Raw genomic sequence first — 19,456 nt, forward strand, 5'->3', positions numbered from 1 at the left:
TTAACAAATAATCAAATACTTTACAGAAAAGAAATAAAAATGATTTTATTTCACAATTGAATTATTCTCTGTATATTAGTTCAATAAATTAGGCAGTGTGGCAGAGTATGAATATTACTCGTACAAACATATGGAGTATGAAAATAATTACAAAGGGACTAAGGGAGGAGGGAGGAAGGAGAAACTTTTTATATTAACATTTAGTATTTACTACATGTAATCCATAGGAAGATCAAAGTCATTGTCCAGATCACTAGTTCCTGGGTAGAATTTTCGTTTACTCGATTTCCTTCTTGGTTTACGAGCTTTAACAGATTGTGTAGAATCTAATTCCATGTCGCGGTTCTTGAAATTAATGCTTGATGTCTCAGTGATCTCTGTGCCTAAAAATCCCTGGCAAGCAAACAAGATAAGATATTCAACCTACATGGATGTTTCATGTGTAAAAACTGTGCATATTCGCTTTTGAAGGCAGTTTACAGGTTTAGGAAGAACTTTCCAACAGGAATTATTCCTTCAATTCTAAACTATAGCGGTCTTTTGTTTATGCACATGTGATTTGCTGATATTACTTATTAGCATTAGTACTGTAGAGTGTTCCGGTACGTAGGGAGCATCCCTATCATCCTTTGAAAAAAAAGGGGCGGGAGGAGTCATAAAAAACCCTGAAGGTTTGAGTAAAGTTTGCTGCAGTAATTTTCTCCATCAAAACAACTAGCCTATTATCAGTGTACATTGCTAGTTTGCCGCTTCACAGCCTAAGATAATGGAAGGAGAAATGATAAGTGACAACCTAAATCCTAGGCAAAACGTATCATAGCCATTAGAGGAACCCTAAAATGTTGGACATGAGCCTAAAAGTTGAGGCAATGCAGTGATCCAGATAACCAACTCCTCAAATGAATGATTACTGCACACCATAATTTAGTTCATTGCATTAAGAAAAACTCAAGTCATTACCTTGGTTAACCTTTGGATGCGTGAGGCTGCTGCTTCATGCACTATGATGAGATCTGAGACTACCTCAAGTACATCATCACTGAATAAGGCATAAGTGCTTACCTGAAATCATCAAGATGAATCAATAGCTCATTAAATAGGACGACTATCTTGGTCTCAAGCCTTAGGATAGACAGTCTATCTAATTTTTACTATAAATAATCATAAGAAAAGCTTATGAAAGTTCCAATTACATAATAACAGGTAGCCATTAAACCTGGTCCCCCACTCTCGCTCAAAAAATGGAAACCTTTATGCAAATAAATGAAAGGAAGAGATGATAATTGATCAACCATATGGCATAAAAAGTCATTGTCACCCATAAGATGATATTCAAGGGGTTTGTCAGCTTTTTTGTCACTTCATTATTGAAGTGCATGTTCAGAGTGTGGTGGGCCTTGTTTAATAAGTAAAGCCGAATTTATCAAGTTCCAATTATGTCTATACTAACCAATGGTGTGCAAGTTCAACTTATGACTATAAAAGCACAAATGACCTACCAGACTTGAAGGAATAACTGAATAGCCGAATGCATCGAGCTCAAGAGACTCCACAGTACCAGAGTTAATGTTGAAAGTGTAGCCACGAACCTACAAGAATAAATAGAAAGTAATTGCAATTGTACCATGAGTGAATTTGTCCCCTTAATCAAGCATGGATCAGACACACTCACCTTTCCCAAGTTTCTTTGTCCAGGTGTTACAACACTGTACCCTACCTAACAGAAAGGCAAAAGTCAGATTTCATAACTGGATGCAAATCTTACAAGAATACAAATGTATAATTAAGAAACCTCCTACAGTCCTACCTAATCACGCGGTAACAGGAGTTGTTTTGCAGTAACATTGGATTAGCAAGCAGCATCCTCACAGAATTTTAATTAAAAAGAGTAAATTGTATATTCCTACAACTTACAATACTCTGTATGACCCCCCACTCATGAATAATTTTCATGCATTTTTCCATGGATACCCCTAGACAACAACACCCCTTTCCCCCTCCCTTAAAAACGAAAAGAATAAAGCATCCACCCTTTTTGACCATAATTACCAGCTGGTTTACACTTCAAATGTTAGTTGGAAGAGTAATCACAGAACATACCAAGGTTTCCAGTCCAACTGTTCTAAATTCATCCTGTATAAAGTTTTCCTCCTGTACAAGCACCACATCACCAACCTGTAGACATTTAAATATTCATATATAAATGACAAGAGCACAAATACTATAACAATTAATAAAGAGTAGTACTTGTGTTGCTTCAACAATTACTTTCATTAAGGTCAGAAACATGATACAAAATGGCCTGCAGATGAAATAGGTGAATCTCATAGCCAAGGGAGACATAATTGAAGTCCATTTAGCATGACAATACTCGTAGTTTGCCACACAATTTGTCGTCCACCAATGTAACAATAAATAGTAGAGGGAACTGTCAAAGAAAGTTTAAATCCATTCTACTCTAAGCATATAATCTACATAGATTTCATTTCAAGAAGCATCTATGGTTGAGTACAAAAGAAATAAGTGAATCAAGATAGTAACTTTCAGCCACACATTTTTCTTAAGATAGTACAGCTAAGATATTGGGTGGAGATTGCACTAAAGAAGATGAAGCCTAAGAAGGCGGTTGGCCCTGATGGTGTACCGATAGAGGTGTGGAGGTGTTTAGGTAAGATTGGTATTGATTGGTTAACAGATCTTTTCAACAAGATATGGAGGGCTACAAGGATCCCGCAAGATTGGAAGAAGCAGTCTATAAAAACAAAGGAGATGCTCAAGATTGTTCTAACTATCGACGGAGACCCGAGGGTGCACCGATTCGAAGAGTGGAAGAGTGGGACCATGCAGGGATTTAACGAGGGAGAGGGAGACCGAAAATGACTTGGTTGGAAGGAGTTAGGAAGGATATGAGGTATATGGATTTGCATGAGGATGAAGCATTGGACCGTAAGAGATAGAAGAGGAAGATTAATGTCGATGACTACACGGAATAATCAAATTTGGTTCATGTTAGCCGACCCCACTTATGGGATTAAGACTTTGATTGATTGATTGAGTACAGCTAAGATATGCGCCATGGCAACCTTCAGACCAATCTCAAAACCATGCTTCGTAAGAAGTCATGAAAAGTAGCTTAAACAAGTGGAACAGAATCATAGGACAGGCAAACAAAAACCACATTCATGATCCAAGCATAAGTACAGCTATAAACGTGATTAAATTACATAATCTGAAGTGGCAGACGAAAAAAGAGAGCTGTTATGGTGGTATAGGTGCATGCAACAATAGGCAGCTGAATTGTTCAAATTTGAATGCTATTTTACCTAGACATATTAAAGCCAAACTTTTCAAAAGAGGAAAGCTACATACCTTTTTAATATCTTCAAGAAGAAATTTTACTGACTCTGAAGAAAGCAAGTTTGGCCTGACTTCAACCTCCATTACTGCCCACTGAAATGCATAAACAACCAAAAGCAAAGGGGGTTTTAAAGGCCAAAGTATATATGTCATAAAAAGAAGGAGATTTATGCAGTTTTCAGGTGTATATTTAGTCACAGAAATACTGAATATTAAAATCTGCAAGAACTGAATAGTCAGGCTTCAGATTTTCAACTCATACACAAATCCAAGATACAGGAGTGCCACCCCATTGATAAAATCCATAGTCAATAAAACAACAGAGTATACTTATATGCTAAACAAGTAATTGCTTGGTCATTTAGCTTAAGATGATAAATACATCATATCTTATTGACTTATACCGCACCACTTGCTTAAAAAGAAAAAACCTAAAATTCAAACAAGCATCTTACTTCATATGATTAAAGTATCAAAGACCAACGTTTTAAAGATGAGAGTCATCCAGCATGAAATCACTGGAAGAAAAGAAACTAGTCAACGAACAGACCAATGTGCAAAGAAAAGTATATGAGGCTTAATCACTGATTGTACAGTGATAAAAAAAAAAAAACCATGACTGACATTATGAGAATGGAAAGTGCTAGTTTAGCTTTACTACGAAAGATTTTGGTTAACAAGCAAAGAGAGAAGGCTGGAAGAGGAGGTGAGGGGAAGAGAGGGGACTTGCATTTTCCTGATAAAAACATTAGAAAGATTTGGTTAATTATATCAGGAAGGAAAACAGATCTCTCTAATCCCCTTCCCTTTGTTAAATCTTCATCCAAACAAGTAAATATAGAGTAATAGACTCCTCACTGTCCCCTCTCACCGAAATTATTCAACCAAAGCCAAACACACTGCATATTTATAGAATCATGTATGTAATGTCGTTAATTCTATATTTTCAATGATCTCACTTACCACATATTTCATGGATCAAATCTAACTTAAGTATCTAGAGGTGTCAAATAAGTGTGTATGTGACACAGCAGACACAAGAAATGACACAAGTAATGCAATTTAATTGAAGAATGTGCATAGTAGAGATAGTTCTAGCGAATCTTCGTGCCAAGATACTAATCAATCGTTCAAGAAAGCAAATGATGCATGTAAGTTATACTGAATATAGAGAATGTACTCAGACTTAAAATACATGAGGTAAAGGATAGTATGGCGTACAGTTGCAGTGTCAACCCACAGCTGTGAAACAAATCCCAAACTGCATGCCGATTCAATTCCTATCACTTGCTTTGCAAGAATGCTTGATCTCTTTGCTAACTGCTTTCTACTCCTAGATTCCAGCTTCCTGTCTAGCTTGTGTTTTGGCTTTGACTTGGACTGTTGAAGCTCCTCAAATCGGTCAAAACCCAACTCCAAATCCTCATTCTTCCCATCACCTTTAATAGACATTAAATCTGCAGCTTTTGAAACTCTGCCTTCACCTTCCTCCTGTAAAAGTTCGTCGAAATTCAACTGCCCAAGCTCACTATTCTGATTTTTCTCACTGTTCAAGCTATCATAATTCCTCATATCATCAGAAGCTTCATTTTCACCAATCAAACCTAGCTCCAAGTCTTGAAGCTTCTCTTCACCATTTCGCAAACCCAATTCAAAATCCTCATCCCCTCCCTCTTTCAGACTCAAGTCAGATCCGGAATCAAATGCATTTGAACCAAACACACCCAAATTTGTCACAACTCTTCTATCCATTATAACCTTCTCATGCCTAAAAATCCTTCTGCATTTTCTGTTTGATAGTATATTCATAACAGAACAATCTTTGTAACCAGTTAATATATCTGATGCCAAATTCACTGGCTTGCTACTCCAACCACATTGAGCTAAACCTGATACTTGAATTCGAGTACCACTAAATCGGTTTGCTATAATAGCAGCTGACTGAACACAGTCACACATGATTAAACTTTATGACAATATGTGAAGATTCAAGTTGAAATATAATGCAAAATTCTTCAACTTTAAATCACAATTTCAGTTCAACTTCATATTGAACGCTCAATCCTGGCCAACAACAAGAAGCAAAGGAGCAAATATTCAATAACTGAATAAACTTATACTAAAAAGTTAAAGTACCAATTACAGTATGAAATTGAAATAAATTGTAACAAAATACGTGAAATTGAAATCAAATCCCACTAACAACACAAAACTAACATCAATTTGTATTATTTAACCATCAATTTGGAAAACCATTTCAGTAATATTATACTTGTACATAATAAAAAAAGAGACATTCCAATATTATACGAGTAATTATAAACTCCAAAAACAAACTGGAAATTAAAATGGTTAATGAACTTATATTGAGGTATAGGAGATTAGGGAGGAGAGAGAAAATACCCAAGTCAGTGAATGTTGCAGCGTTGCAAAAGTAATTGATGGAAGACGAGCATATATATAGCAACTGATTTTACCGACTGATAAAGACCCGTCGATAAAGCTTTTTAGCGACGGCTTAATAAATTTGGTGATTTTAACTGCTGAACTGAGAAGAGCAGAACTGAACTGAATATTTTACGGAGCAGTATAAAAGATGGAAATTAGAAGATTAACTGAATTGAACTGTATTGAAATGATCTGAACTAAAATAAATGTATGAGAATAGAGCCTTTCACTTTACTTTTAATATTCAGAAATAATAACGACCGATTTTACGACAGTTTTGAAACTATCGCTGAAATGCGACTAAAAATTACTGACTCAGCAAATTCTTCAGTAGCCAAATTTTACTTCTGAAAAATAAATTGAAAGGGAAGAATTGTTAGGAGAGAGAAAGAAGATATTCACCGCCGTTGCCGCCGTTTTTAGCCGCCGGATTCTGTCCTTCCTCACTCATGGTATGTAATCCTTCTCTTTTTTTCTATACAATTTTTAATTTTTTTCTTTTTTGTAGTAAATTTACCCAATAATTTTAAAACCCTAAATTTTTTTATTTTCTAATGTAGTAATTCAACTGGTTTTCGAGTTTTTTGTATCAAGCATTTTCCAAACTCACTAACCCCTATTATTTTTGGTAGATTTTTGCAATTATATTACTTGGTTGGAGTCAATAATCCAGGTTAATTAGAGGTAAGTAAATTCTTTTCTTTTCTTTTTTTTTTTTTCCAGATTTTGCTCGATGAAATGTGAAATGCAGTAATTTGTATGTTCATGGTAATTGTGTAATTGATTTTATCTTACTTGTTTATGTTATGGAGTAGTGAAGTGTATTATAATTTGGGTGTTTGTTGACAAATTAAGTTATGTTATACTTTTGAATGGGTTAGGTTGAGTTAATATATATTCTAATTGTTAGATACAATGTGTGCTATTATACTAAATTGTGTTAGTAGACTAAGTTTTGCAATTATTTGGGGGTTAATTACGTTTTTTTTTGGTGTTTAGAGAGCTACAAGGGCGGGGGTGAAAATCGATCCCAGGATCTCCTGGAACCGGGAGGGAGCTCTAACCACTTGAGCTATCCCTCACTCTCTCTGGGTGTTAATTACGTAGTATTGTATTAAGTTGTATTTCAATTCTGTGTTGAATAGTAATGTATGGGAAACATGTAACTCGTTGTAGGAGCATCTTGAGTCGATAGTAATTACATTGAATGATTTTATATATGCTTGATTTTAGATTTTTTTTTTTAATTTTTTTTTGAAGGTAGAATTTTTGTTCATTCCTGCTCACCCAATAAGCCTGATTATATAATCAGAATGCTCTCACTGTGTTGCCATAAGTGGTGTGATATCATTTCTAAAATCTAAAACACTGAGTCACTTTAGTTGGGTTTATTTCTTACATGAATTCCTTAAGTGTGGTGACACAGTGTTTTATGACATTGTTTGTGTGATGTGTAGAATTAGTTATCATGAAACGGAGGGAGCGCAGCTGGATGTATGATAGGCTTAGTGGGCGTAATCTTAAGCCCGGGTTCTTGAAAGGGGTTGAAGACTTCATGGAGCATTGCAGACAAAATCCTGAGAGCTCAAACATAGATGAAGTTAGATGCCCTTGTTCTAAATGTAAGAACTTACGTATCTACGATCCAAAGACGGTCAAAGATCACTTACACAAGAAGGGATTTATTCCTAACTACTATGATTGGTATTGCCACGGGGAAGGTTTTTCAGATCTAGACCAGGGGAATTCTTCTTGTCAGAAACTGGTTGAGAATTCTTCTTCTCAGAAACTGGTTGGGAAATCTTCTTCTCATAACCTGGTTGGGAATTCTTCTTCTCAGAACCTGTTTGGGAATTCTTCTTTTCAGAACCTGGTTGGGAATTCTTCTTCTCAAAAACAGGTTGGGAACTCTTCTTCTCAGAAACTGGTTGTTAATGTTAATAAGAATAACCAGGAACTGTTGGCTAAAGGAAACTCAAGTGCCGCGGAAGAAGAACCAAATGTGGAAGCAAAGCAGTTTTTTGACCTTCTGAAGGCAGCAGAGCAACCACTTTATGATGGGACAGATGGGAGTACCATGTCTGTGTTGGAGATGGCATCTAAAATAACAAGACTGAAATGTGAATACAACTTGCCACACAAGTGTGTTGATGGATTTGCTTCTTTGCTAAGTGAAGCGATTCCGGACAGCAACAACATAGGTAGGACTTTCCTTGAAACAAAGAAAGTTATTAAGGGGTTGGAACTTCCTCATGAGGAGATACATGCATGCCCTAAGGGTTGTATGCTTTTTTGGAGAGGTGATGCACACTTAGACAAATGTAGATTGTGTGATAGAGATAGATACAAGAAGACTTCTAAGGGTGCCTTGGTTCCCTCAAAAGCTCTATTATATTTTCCAATCACACCAAGGTTGCAAAGGTTGTTTGCAACTAAGAGCATTTCAAAGGACATGACATGGCATGCCAAGAAACCCCGAGTCCAAAACCAAATGGTTCATCCTAGGGACAGTGAAGCTTGGAAGCACTTGGATAGATCTTTTCCTGATTTCGCCTCTGAGCCTCGTAATGTTCGACTTGGTATGTGCACCAATGAATTGGCACCACATGGTAAATTTGGAGGGCAATATGTGCCCGTCACTCTAACCCCATACAACTTGCCTCCATCATTGTGTATGAAAAAGCCTTTCATGTTCCTTTCTTTGCTTGTACCTGGTTCGAAAAAATTGAAAAGAAACTTGGATGTGTACATGCAACCGCTAGTTGAAGAGCTAAAACAGTTGTGGGAGAATGGCGCCACTACTTATGACATCTCAAGGAAACAAAATTTCAACCTCCGGGCAGCCATCTTATGGACCATTAGTGATTTTCCAGCATATGGAATACTATCTGGATGGTCAACTTCGGGGAAAAAGGCATGTCCTTACTGTTTGGACAAAAGCAAAGCCTTTTGGCTTGACCATGGAGGCAAAGTTTCTTGGTTTGACTGTCATCGTCAATTTCTCTCTCCTGATCACCCCTTTCGAAACAATAAAATAGCATTTTGTAGGAATAGAGTTGAAACGAACTCCCCTCCGCACATCATGTCCGGAGAAGAGTTGTGGCGTTGTGTGAAGGACATGCCAAAAGCTATTGATGGGCCGGAAGCACTTAAAAGGATAAAAAAGGCAAAAAAGGGTTGGTTTAAACAAAGCATACTTTGGGAGCTTCCGTACTGGAAGAATTTGCTAATTCGTCACAACCTAGATGTTATGCACATTGAAAAAAACTTTTTAAATCAATTGATTAACACTGTGATGGATGTGAAAAAACATACCTCGGACACAGTTGCTGCTAGAAAAGACATGGCACGTGTTTGCAAACGAACACAACTAGAGCTCACGGTAGATGACAGAGGAAAAGAAAGCATGCCAAAAGCACCTTTTACACTTGACAAGGCACAAAAGAAGGCGTTGTGCGAGTGGGTTCGAGATCTGCAATTTCCAGATGGATATGCTTCAAACTTGACCAGATTTGTTGATCTACATACTTGTAAGCTTCGCGGCATGAAAAGTCATGATTGTCATGTCTTTATGGAGAGGCTACTTCCGGTTGCTTTGAAGGAATTGCTCCCAGAGCATGTTTGGAAACCAATCACAGAGATCAGTCAATTCTTTCGAGACCTGTGTTCCTCTACCATCAAAGTGAGTGACATGGAGCGCTTGGAACACAACATTGCTGAGATCCTTTGCAAGCTTGAAGTGATTTTCCCCCCGGCCTTTTTTGACTCTATGGAACACTTACCGTTGCATTTGCCATACGAGGCCAAGGTGGGTGGTCCTGTACAATATCGTTGGATGTACCCATTTGAAAGGTAAGAGGAGCTTCGGTTTTAAATTGTTAAAATGTTCCTTACATTCTAGTTTCCATATTCAAAGTGGTACATTGAATTTCTCAAGCACTATTTACCTTTTTGCTAGGTTTTTTAACCATCTGAAACGCAAGGTCGGAAACAAAGCTCGTGTCAAAAGTTCAATATGCAATGCTTACTTAAATGAGGAGATTGCAAACTTTTGTTCACATTACTTTCAGTCAGAAGTGGACACAAAAGCACAGGACTTAGGAAAGAATTTGAATTCAAAAGTTGAAAGACACTTGCAAGAAAAAGATGTCCCAGAATTGTTTAAGGTTTGTGGTCATGCACCTAATGAAGGCAGTCGTCGTTTGTTGGAAAACGTTGAGTATCAACATGCACATATGTTTGTGTTAGCAAACTGTGGCATCTTAGGTGACTACGAGAAGTAAGTACCTAAATACATATCATTGTTTGAGATCTATATGGCCTTTCAGAGACTTACAACAACGTGATAAATTTGGAATTAAATAGGAGGTTTGAGGAGCACATTGTTCGTACTCGACCAGGTGTAGTTTTGGAGGACGTTTGGGAAAAATGCGAAGCTGAATTTTCTGAGTGGTTCAAGTCACAGGTGAGTGAAGTTCAAAATATTCTTGAGTTGTTAATTTTTTAAACATCCATTATAATTTTAATTTATATGTATTCATTGGATCAAAAAAAATATATATATATATGTATTCACATTTGTTACCATTGGTTGGCTATTTCAAATTAGGTACTTCGATCAATGACAACCAGTGATGTGATGCGTGCATTGGCGATGGGTCCATGCAAACAAGCTCAGACATGGAGTCAATTTTCTGTTAATGGTTTCAGTTTTCAAACATATGAGTATGGCAAACACAAGTCGACCATGAATTATGGAGTTTGTGTGTCCCATCAAGATGGATCAGAGTTTGGCATTTTGGATGATGTGATTGAACTTGTTTACACCGGAAATCTTGGAGTGTATAAGACAATATTGTTCAAATGCAGTTGGATGGAAGATATTAATATTCATGAGCAGTACAAGCTTGTTGAGGTCAACCATGTGAAGAAAAACCCAAACTGTAATCCTTTTGTGTTGCCATACCAAGTAAGGCAAGTGTACTTTGCACCTTATCCCAGCCTTAAGAAGGATTGTGCTCAATGGTGGGCTGTGTTTAAGACAAAGGCAAAGTCGGCGATTGATGCTCAGCTTGACTCAGACATTTTTCAGGAGGCAACTATTGAGGTTCCACCAGCTCTATGTGCTCCAGATGAGATTCCTGAATATAATGGTGAAGAATGTAATTCGCAGGATGAGGATGATGGTGTTGAGGGAATGCTAGTGGATGCTGAGGAAGAGGCTGATGACGACGAGTCTAGCTGTGATTCAAGTGATTACAGTGGTGCTGCTGATGATGATGATGAGGATGATGATTCTGATTTGTTTTGTTGAATTTAGTGTTGATTTGGATTACTTAATTTGTATTTTGACATGATTAGTGACCTTGAAATAGGATGTATTGCTTTTTTAGTATGTTGACATGATTAATGATCTCGAAAACCTTGTTTCTTCACTGTATGTTATGCTATTTTAAAACAATAAGAGAAATTAGTAGGATGCAGAACTTGTATTGGACAAAGTTAAGTCCATTGTGTCCTAGTTTTCTCCCTTTCATGTGAAAATTTTCTTGATAGATGATTGTAAAGGTTCAGAAAATTCCAACATGGGACAATGCAGAAAAGTTTCTGTTTCAATGGAAAGCTGCCCCTTGAGTCTCTACTTTGAAAAAGATACTGTCTTGAAAAAGAGGTGAAGCAAGTTGAAGACTTCTTATCCCAAGGTGAACCTCAGGTTTGTTTTGCCATTGTGAGTTTTAGCAATGATGGTTTTGGGCTCTGAGATGTTGCATGTATCAAAAGAAGTAGCCCTTCATCATATTAATACTTTTTGTTTGACAATCTATGTAATATCTGTTTATCATGTGCAGTGTCTTTATTTTTAGTGTTGGAATCACTCATCTGTTCTTTAATGTTTCTGCTAATTTTTGTACGTTTCTTTACAGATGTTCCAAAACCATGATATGTCCTTGTAAATACTTTGAATCTGCTCCTCTCGATTTGGTTATTTTTTTCATTTGAAATTCAATCCCTATGCTTGATTTCTTGATTACCTGTGTTTTATTCTGTTTTGGATTTCTTTGGTTTGATGTGATTGATCTTGATTTGGTGCTATTGCGAATTTAGGAAAACAAATCTAAGGTTTAATTAGGATTATTAGATATTTTGATTGGAAATTTATTCCGTTGGCTGGGTAATTTCGTGGTAGCTGGTCTTTTAAACTTTGATTATGATACTTTTGATTTATTATTTACTTTGGTTAGTAAATTAGGATGGACTTCTGTCCACTTCTGCCAAAGAAAAGCAAGCCCTGCACAATTTTAGTTGTTATCCCTGCATCTGAGAATGAGGTCCCTGTTCACTTTTCGGTTCCTGCTGACTAGAAACTTGTTTTTGAGCATAGGAAGTCTATTGATTGAATTTGGTCTAAACTTTTATCAATAGGCTATTGCTGTATTGGAACTAGGGGACTCTTTTGTTGTTATGGTTTCCATTAGCTTTGTCATGTAGCGCTTGCCTAGATGTAAATGGCCGTTGCAGCTCATGCTCTTTACAAGACAATCTTGTTATGTAGTTGCTAATGCATTTTGACCTTTAGAAGTACTTATGTACTATATCAGATCTTATGAAATATGGGCTAGTTTTGATGTGCTTGGTTCTTTCTTTAGAATTACCATAGCCCTTTAATATGTTGTTCAGCAGATGCATTATGAGTTTTCTGCAAGGTCAGGAGATCGAGGCGTATTTTACTTCCCAAAGCTGATAGCCACACCTCAAGTGTTGCCGTAGAAGGTACAGGCAAGAAACTGAAAAGACCATAGGGTTGTAAAATCTGTCCTTTCGATTATTCCTTTGTCACAAAGCCTAAAAGAGTAGATCTAAAAAGATTAAAGAGCTAAATCTGAGCGTATCTATTTCCTCCATGTCAACAACGATCAATTCTAACATTTAGCGGTCCCATAATCTCCCACCAACTCCAGATCTACAAAAGCAGGCAAAGTTCTTCTTTTTCACACACTATATATTAATGTCCTTCATTGAAGTGCATATTTGAGCACTATGCTTGCTGCATTTTATGCAAATTATGGGAAAAGGGAAGTAAGCAAGTATAATATTATATCAAGTTTTTAAATCTGCTACTTGGTGATATTATGTGAAGTTCAACTCATTTTAAAGTTGTGATTGCCATGTTAAACTATGATTGATATTGATTTCCAACCCGATAATTTGCATTCTACTTCATAATCAAGACTTGTAGAGAGTATTCAGTTACTGGGTGGGGAAAAGCATTCATTTTTTTTTTTTTTTTTTTTTTTTGTAGTTTCATTTTTTTTTAAAAAATCCTAACTCAAAAATTGGCCGAAAAACTGGTCGAAATAGTGGGAGGGGTGGTATTCACCTTCACAACTCCATTAGGGGAGCAAACCCAAGTAGCATCAGTACTGCCCGTACCAGAAGCAGTAATGCTGGTGTTTAAGGAGAACATATATACAGATTTGCAAACCAATACTATCCTATTCTATTCAGCAAATGGCATGACAATTAAGGAGCAGATATATACAGATTTGCAAACCAATACAAGTTTCAACTTGCAGCAAGGTCACTCAAATGGCGTTGTTTGGCAGCACATGTTAAGGGGCACATGATTGCATTCTTAGTGATGCCGCAATTGTTTGGCAGCAGAAGCTGGTCATGTTATGGGCGAAATAATACGCAGTAATTGTTCTGAAAAGCTTTGAGCGTCATCATCAAATACTCTTGGCATCTGTCAAATTCCAGTAATCATCTAAAATAAGATGTAGTCATCATCCGAGAAGCCTCCGATGTGCCTTTCAGTATAGTGGAAGCTTGATAGTTCGAGCGCTGATGTTAGCTTGAACTTCCATTCGTATAGGCACCATCGGCCCTGCACCAATCTAGCAATGAGCTGCGGCATAAAGCCTAGCATTTTAGTCAGCTGACTAGTCAAGGTGCTGGCTTTGGCTTCTCGCCAATCGGATCCAGCGTGCGAGACACGATTACACATCAGGTACTGCCCTAAGAAAGTTATAAAAATATCATGAAATTAGTATAAAGTCACAAATTTATTCAAAAAAAAAAAAAAGTATAAAGTCGCAAATAAGTTAAAGAAATTATAAGGTACTGTCATAAACTTGTTTTTTCTGCTTGATTTGAAAGAGAATGCCTTGCAGCTAATGCCTCAACAACATCAACATCATACTCTTCCCACCTTTTCCAGCTGGTCGATAAAAGTACATCACCAATGTCAAAGGAGGGGCTTCCCAAGTCTGAGCAGCCTTGGGATACGAGCTCAGGCGTGTTAAACTAATCTCATTTGCCTTCTCAAACTCGCCAACCAGATTTACAGCACGTTGAATCACCACATTTGCATTCTTTAATCTCATTTGCATTCCTCTTAAGCCAAACACCCCTTAGAAGACTCCAACAAATGTCCCACCACTCCCTTTTTTTTATTATCTTTTAGAATATTTGAGCGGTAGGTTTTAAAGGATAAACTAGCCATATTATCAATTGTTAAACGGAGGGGAGAATAGTACCAAATAGCCTTGGCAGAAGAACAGGAGAAAAGAGAATGCATCAAAGTTTCTGATTCTTCACCACAAACAGGACACACATCAGAATCGCAAATACCCCGCTTCTTGAGGTTACTACGAACAGGTAAACTACCATGGAGAGCTCGCCAACCAAAGTTCTTGACCTTGGGGGGACATGTGCCTTCCAGAGATACTTCCATATGTCTGTACAGAGGGAAGAAGAGGACGATGTGGCAGCAGATTTGCTACCCTTCAGCAGAGCAAAATAGGCACTCCTGACTGAGCATTCTCCAATCTTGGTCAGATGCCAAACCCAAGGATCTTCCTCCAAGAAAGAAGCCAAAGGGATCTTTTAAAACTCTCCACCCAAGTTTTGTAAGAAACGCTGAGTTAGATTGTCTAGCCAAACGAATGCCTAGCCCCTCTTTCTCTCTAGGCAGTTGTAGTGTATCCCATGAGAGCAATCGTTTTTCGATCAATATGATCACACACTGACCGAGGAATTTTTGCAGAAGTGAAGTCTTTACTTCCGATTAATAATACTAATAATAATAATAACAATAATAACATAGATTTTAAATAATACAAAACCTTTAATAAAATTAAAATAAAAATTTAGATAGAGACTAACCTATTTCATCCATTTTAGTTTTGATGTCAATGAAGTTGTGAATTTTGCAGGCATTGTAGAAATAGAAGAATTGATCATATATTGGATTCTTTATGCCATGACGGTCCCAACGCCCCTTTCTCCATTCAGAAACTTCTGGTTCTGTAAACGACGCCCATCTGAAGTTCATGTCATTGTCCAGCTCTGAACCTGCCGGTGGAATCTGCAAAAAATATTTAAGAAATTTGATAAGAGCTACAACTTATAAGAAACTTGCCCTTTTTCATAATTCACCTAAGAAACTTCGTAATAATTTAAGGTTATCGACTTCATAAAAAAGAAAACTTACAAGTTTTAGATTCATACCTTATCATCATATGGCAGTTGAAGGTCAGTAGACAGTTCGGGGTGAAGGGCAAGCCAATGAATGTAATAGTTCTTCAAATTAATGCTGATTTTACAATCAAATTTCATTGGATATAATAGCCCAAATGTCTTGGCAAACTGCAATTTTTTTTAGAAGAAATTCAAGGAACATCATTCATTGATATATAGAACAAGTGTACTTGATATAAAAATTACTAAGCATATATAAAAATTACTTGATGATTTGAATGCTGAAGAGCAAAACCAGGTGTGATATGTTTTGATCCGAAATCAACACTTTTTTTTCAGATTCTAATGCACCAGAACTATACATGTTGAAGAAAGAATTAAGTGACTTAGAACAGAACAATTTAACTGTGTCTGAGTATATGGGGAAACTGAAAGAATACTGGGATAAAATAGGAAACATAGAAGTATTTCCTGTATGCAATTGTGGTGCTATGGGAAAGTGTACTTGTGATGTAGTGAGGAAGATGGTTGAGAGAGAAGAGAAAAACAGAGTAGTTGAATTTCTCATGAGGCTGAATGCAGGATATGATGTTCAAAAACAGAACATCATAGGAATGGACCCTTTACCCACTCTGAACAAGGATTATCAATTAGTCTTGCAAGTGGAGAAACAGAAAGAAATATCTGGTTTGATGGAGTCTGGAATGGAAGCAAGTGCATTACTTGCAGGAAAGCAGCACATGAGTTATCCTCATCAAAGAAGCAATTTGGAAGCAATGGATATCAAAAGAGAGAGAGTAAGGAGGAAAAGAGTAGGAAAAAATGTGAACATTGCAAGTTCACAAGACATACTATAGATGAATGCTTCAAGCTCAATGGTACACAAAGCTCAAATCTAAGGGAGTGAAGAGTGGGATATATGCAGGAAACGTGAATGCTACCATTGAAAATGGAATCCTAGATAACCCACTGGAGATTGAGAGTTCTGATGATAACCATAGCAAAGGTGCTAAACCTGATGCAGAGACAGTAAGTGCAGTAGTGCAGGAGGTCCTAAGAGCAATGAGTCAGAAGCATCAACCTGGAAGCAGCTCGGGAATCAAGAACACGTGCAATTTTGCAGGTATAACATCCAACTTAAATGCATGTTCTTACTATGACATGTATGCTAAGAATTCTTGGATAATTGATTCAAGAGCTTTTGACCACGTGGCCAGTTCAAAGAATTTTTTGTTGAACTTAGAAATTTAAGAAAAGAAGTGACTATTGGGATGCCCGATGGGAATGCAAGAACTGTGAAACAAATTGGAACAATTGTATTGAGTCCTGAGATTACGCTTAAAAATGTCTTATACATGCCGAGTTTAAGCATAATCTTCTTTCAGTAAGAAAATTAGTAAGAAAGGGAAACGTAAAGGTGTTGTTTACTGACGGTGAGGACGAATCCTTGGATATGGGAAGGAGAAAGGAGGATTATATAAACTGATGATAGTTGGAGATTCGGAGAGGTTGGAGAAGCTGAATGTTGAAAAAAAAGATCTAGATGTAGATGTATGCACTGGAAAAGTTTTGAATTGTAAATCCAAGAACAATTTAGAGTTAATTCCTGAAAGATTAGGGCATACTTCTGTGTCTAAGATGAGACACTTAACCTTTTGTGACTGTAAGAGTTTAAATGAGTATTTTTGTGATACTTCTTCTTTAGCAGAGCGTCATAAATTGCCTTTTACTCCTGGTGCTTCTATTGCAAATGAAATTTTCGATTTGGTCCATGTAGATCTATGGGGTCCTTATAGAACTCAAGGAATTACAGGGGCTTCTTATTTTCTCACAATCTTAGATGATAACTCTAGAACAACTTGGACATACATGTTGTCCAATAAAGAGCAAGTGAAAGGAGTTTTGAGAGATTTTCTAGCATATGTAGAGAGAATCAGTTCAAAACTAAAGTAAAAGTGATAAGAAGTGATAATGGGACAGTGATGTTTCAGAGTAAATGTAATGAGATATTTAAGAAGAATGGGATTTGTCATCAAAGGAGCGTAGCAGGGGTGCCACAACAAAATGGGAAAGTGGAAAGAAAATATAGACATTTGATCGAGACAGGCAATCAAATTACATGCAGGGATGCCAAACAATCTCTGGGGTGAATGTGTTTTGGCTGCCACACATATTATTAATTTATTACCATCTTTTGTCTTGGGATGGAAGACTCCATATGAAAAGTTAATGAAGAAAGCTCCAAGTTATGAACATTTGAGAGTTGTAGGATGTCTTTGCTATGCTCCAAATGTTCATAGAAAAGGAGACAAATTTGCACCTAAAGGTGTAAAATGCATTTTTTTAGGTTATCATGCAGAAGGCATACAGGGTTCTCGAACTAGAGTCCAGAAGAATATTAGTGGCAAGAGATGTGTTCTTTAAGGAAAATATTTTCCCTTTCCAGCAATCTGCAAAAGAGCTTGCTAAATTGCCCAACAATATGATAGTTCTTCCTGAACTTTCATTTGAAGATGAGAAAATACACCAATTCCCGAATTTGGTGATTCAAGTCGTGAAGAGAGATTAAATGCAGAAATTGAAGAAATAGAACACACCAATCAAGAACAACAACTCGAGCAAGAAATGATAGAGAATGTACAAGGGGACTTGCAAGATACTGCAATACCAGACAAACAAGCAGAACCAATTTTGAGACCATCCAGAAGCAGTAGAGTTCCTTTGAAATTCAAAGAATATGAGAGTGAATATCTGAAGAATAAGAGAAGACAGCAGAATGATGGTGAAGGAAATGCAAATTTGATGTTTGCAGATTTGGATAATGTTATGAGAGTGAAAGAGCCATGCAGTTACAAGGAAACATTTATGGATGCGAAATGGGTAAATGCTATGGAAGAAGAATTTGAGGCAATTAAAAAGAGTGAGACCTGACTTAACCATCTTAGTTCAGCAATTAAGTCAGTATGTTAGTTGTCCTAGAAAACCTTACTTACATGCTGCTTTACATGTGGTTCGATATCTCAAAGGGACAACAGATTTGGGGTTGTTCTATCCTAGACAAAACAAACACATTTTACTTGGTTACAATGATGCAGATTCGAGGAGGGCAGGTCTCTTACAGGGTTCTATGTGTTCTATGTATTTCTGGGAACTTCCTTAATCTCTTGGAAGACTAGGTTACAAAATGTTGTATCTAAGTCATCATGGGAGGCTGAGCTCCGAAGCATGTCCCAAACTACTAGTGAATTGGCATGGGTTGCAGGGATCTTTGAAGATCTAAATATTGATGTTCCTAATAAATCTGCACAATATATCGCAGAGAATCAAGCTTATCATGAAAGATCAAAGCATCTCAAACTTGATTGCTACTATATTAGAGAGAATATAGATTCGGGTTCATCTCCACTTCTTATGTGAAGTCCACCCTTCAGCTGCTTGCTGACATTCTTACAAAATCATTACCTTCTCAGCAAAAATCATTACCTTCTCAGCAGCATGATTTTCTTAGTGCCAAGTTAGGACTTGTGACATTATCCCAAGCTCACAAAAAATACATAAGGCATCATCATCAAGATCTACTATTGCGATTATTACGAGACAAATTAAATTAACAAAATTATGTAACTTACCCCAATGGAAATACAAAACTCAAGCTGCTGTAATGGCTGGATGGGAAGTAGGATTCCAGGGATCCTGCTCTGGGGCGACCGAACAAATGAACCCATCTTGCTCCCTTCCAGCTGACGACCAAGCACAACCCAATTGTTTCCCAAACCTCCTCCTTGTGATGAAATGCCCTGAATAATCAAGAAAATGAAGAATATGTTAGAACAAAATTTGGAGGAATGAACAAGAGGGACTGGATATATTTTCTAGACACGTATCATAGCCGCTTTCCTAATAGTTTATTATCGACCATCTACGAAACAACAGGGTTAACACGATATTGTTATTGGGATACAAAGAAGAGACCATTGATTTTGGTTGTTTATCAAAATCAATCTACAAGAAGTTTGTGAACAAGTGTTTGTAAACCCAATTAAGAGAAAATACTATCGATAAATTCTCTCAAAAGAAACAAGTTATATGATAATCTCTTTTTTTCATCCATCATGTATGTCATATAAACTCCTATTTATAGAATTTATATGAAGAGTAGTTAATATCCAAC

The 19,456-nt window shown here is 36.9% G+C and overlaps 2 protein-coding genes across 3 annotated transcripts; one reads left to right on the top strand and one right to left on the bottom strand.

The window, feature by feature from the left end:
* Positions 1-27: 27 nt before the first annotated feature.
* Positions 28-5,779, bottom strand: LOC145617305 (uncharacterized). The gene is made up of 8 exons (XM_081671998.1): positions 5,761-5,779; positions 4,579-5,421; positions 3,370-3,450; positions 2,101-2,175; positions 1,673-1,717; positions 1,500-1,589; positions 961-1,062; positions 28-393 (listed from the first exon to the last, which is right to left on the bottom strand). Exons 2-8 carry the CDS (start codon positions 5,314-5,316, stop codon positions 211-213), a joined length of 1,314 nt encoding a protein of 437 aa, XP_081528124.1. The 5' UTR covers positions 5,317-5,421; positions 5,761-5,779; the 3' UTR covers positions 28-210.
* A 436-nt stretch (positions 5,780-6,215) lies between these two features.
* Positions 6,216-11,291, top strand: LOC145617404 (uncharacterized). 2 transcript variants are annotated; one of them, XM_081672110.1, is made up of 7 exons: positions 6,216-6,257; positions 6,438-6,489; positions 6,805-6,897; positions 7,263-9,657; positions 9,764-10,084; positions 10,171-10,270; positions 10,415-11,291. In XM_081672110.1, the coding sequence occupies exons 4-7, from the start codon at positions 7,274-7,276 to the stop codon at positions 11,117-11,119; spliced, it is 3,510 nt and encodes a 1,169-aa protein (XP_081528236.1). In that variant the 5' UTR covers positions 6,216-6,257; positions 6,438-6,489; positions 6,805-6,897; positions 7,263-7,273; the 3' UTR covers positions 11,120-11,291. The 2 variants fall into 2 exon arrangements, with proteins under 2 accessions (XP_081528236.1, XP_081528235.1); XM_081672109.1 differs by lacking the exon at positions 6,805-6,897.
* The last annotated feature ends 8,165 nt before the right edge of the window (positions 11,292-19,456 follow it).

The sequence above is a fragment of the Chenopodium album genome, chromosome 26, assembly GCF_948465745.1.
Source record: "Chenopodium album chromosome 26, dcCheAlbu1.1, whole genome shotgun sequence".
Lineage (NCBI taxonomy): Eukaryota > Viridiplantae > Streptophyta > Magnoliopsida > Caryophyllales > Amaranthaceae > Chenopodium > Chenopodium album.

Excerpts from the sequence above, each read along its gene's own strand:
- LOC145617404 (XM_081672110.1), top strand. The coding sequence starts at position 7,274 with ATGAAACGGAGGGAGCGCAGCTGGATGTATGATAGGCTTAGTGGGCGT. Across the intron at positions 9,658-9,763 it reads TGGATGTACCCATTTGAAAG|GTTTTTTAACCATCTGAAAC; the intron begins GTAAGAGGAGCT and ends CCTTTTTGCTAG. Across the intron at positions 10,271-10,414 it reads CTGAGTGGTTCAAGTCACAG|GTACTTCGATCAATGACAAC; the intron begins GTGAGTGAAGTT and ends ATTTCAAATTAG.
- LOC145617305 (XM_081671998.1), bottom strand. The coding sequence starts at position 5,316 with ATGTGTGACTGTGTTCAGTCAGCTGCTATTATAGCAAACCGATTTAGT. Across the intron at positions 3,451-4,578 it reads TGTGGGTTGACACTGCAACT|TGGGCAGTAATGGAGGTTGA; the intron begins GTACGCCATACT and ends TATGCATTTCAG. Across the intron at positions 2,176-3,369 it reads TTCTTGAAGATATTAAAAAG|GTTGGTGATGTGGTGCTTGT; the intron begins GTATGTAGCTTT and ends AAATGTCTACAG.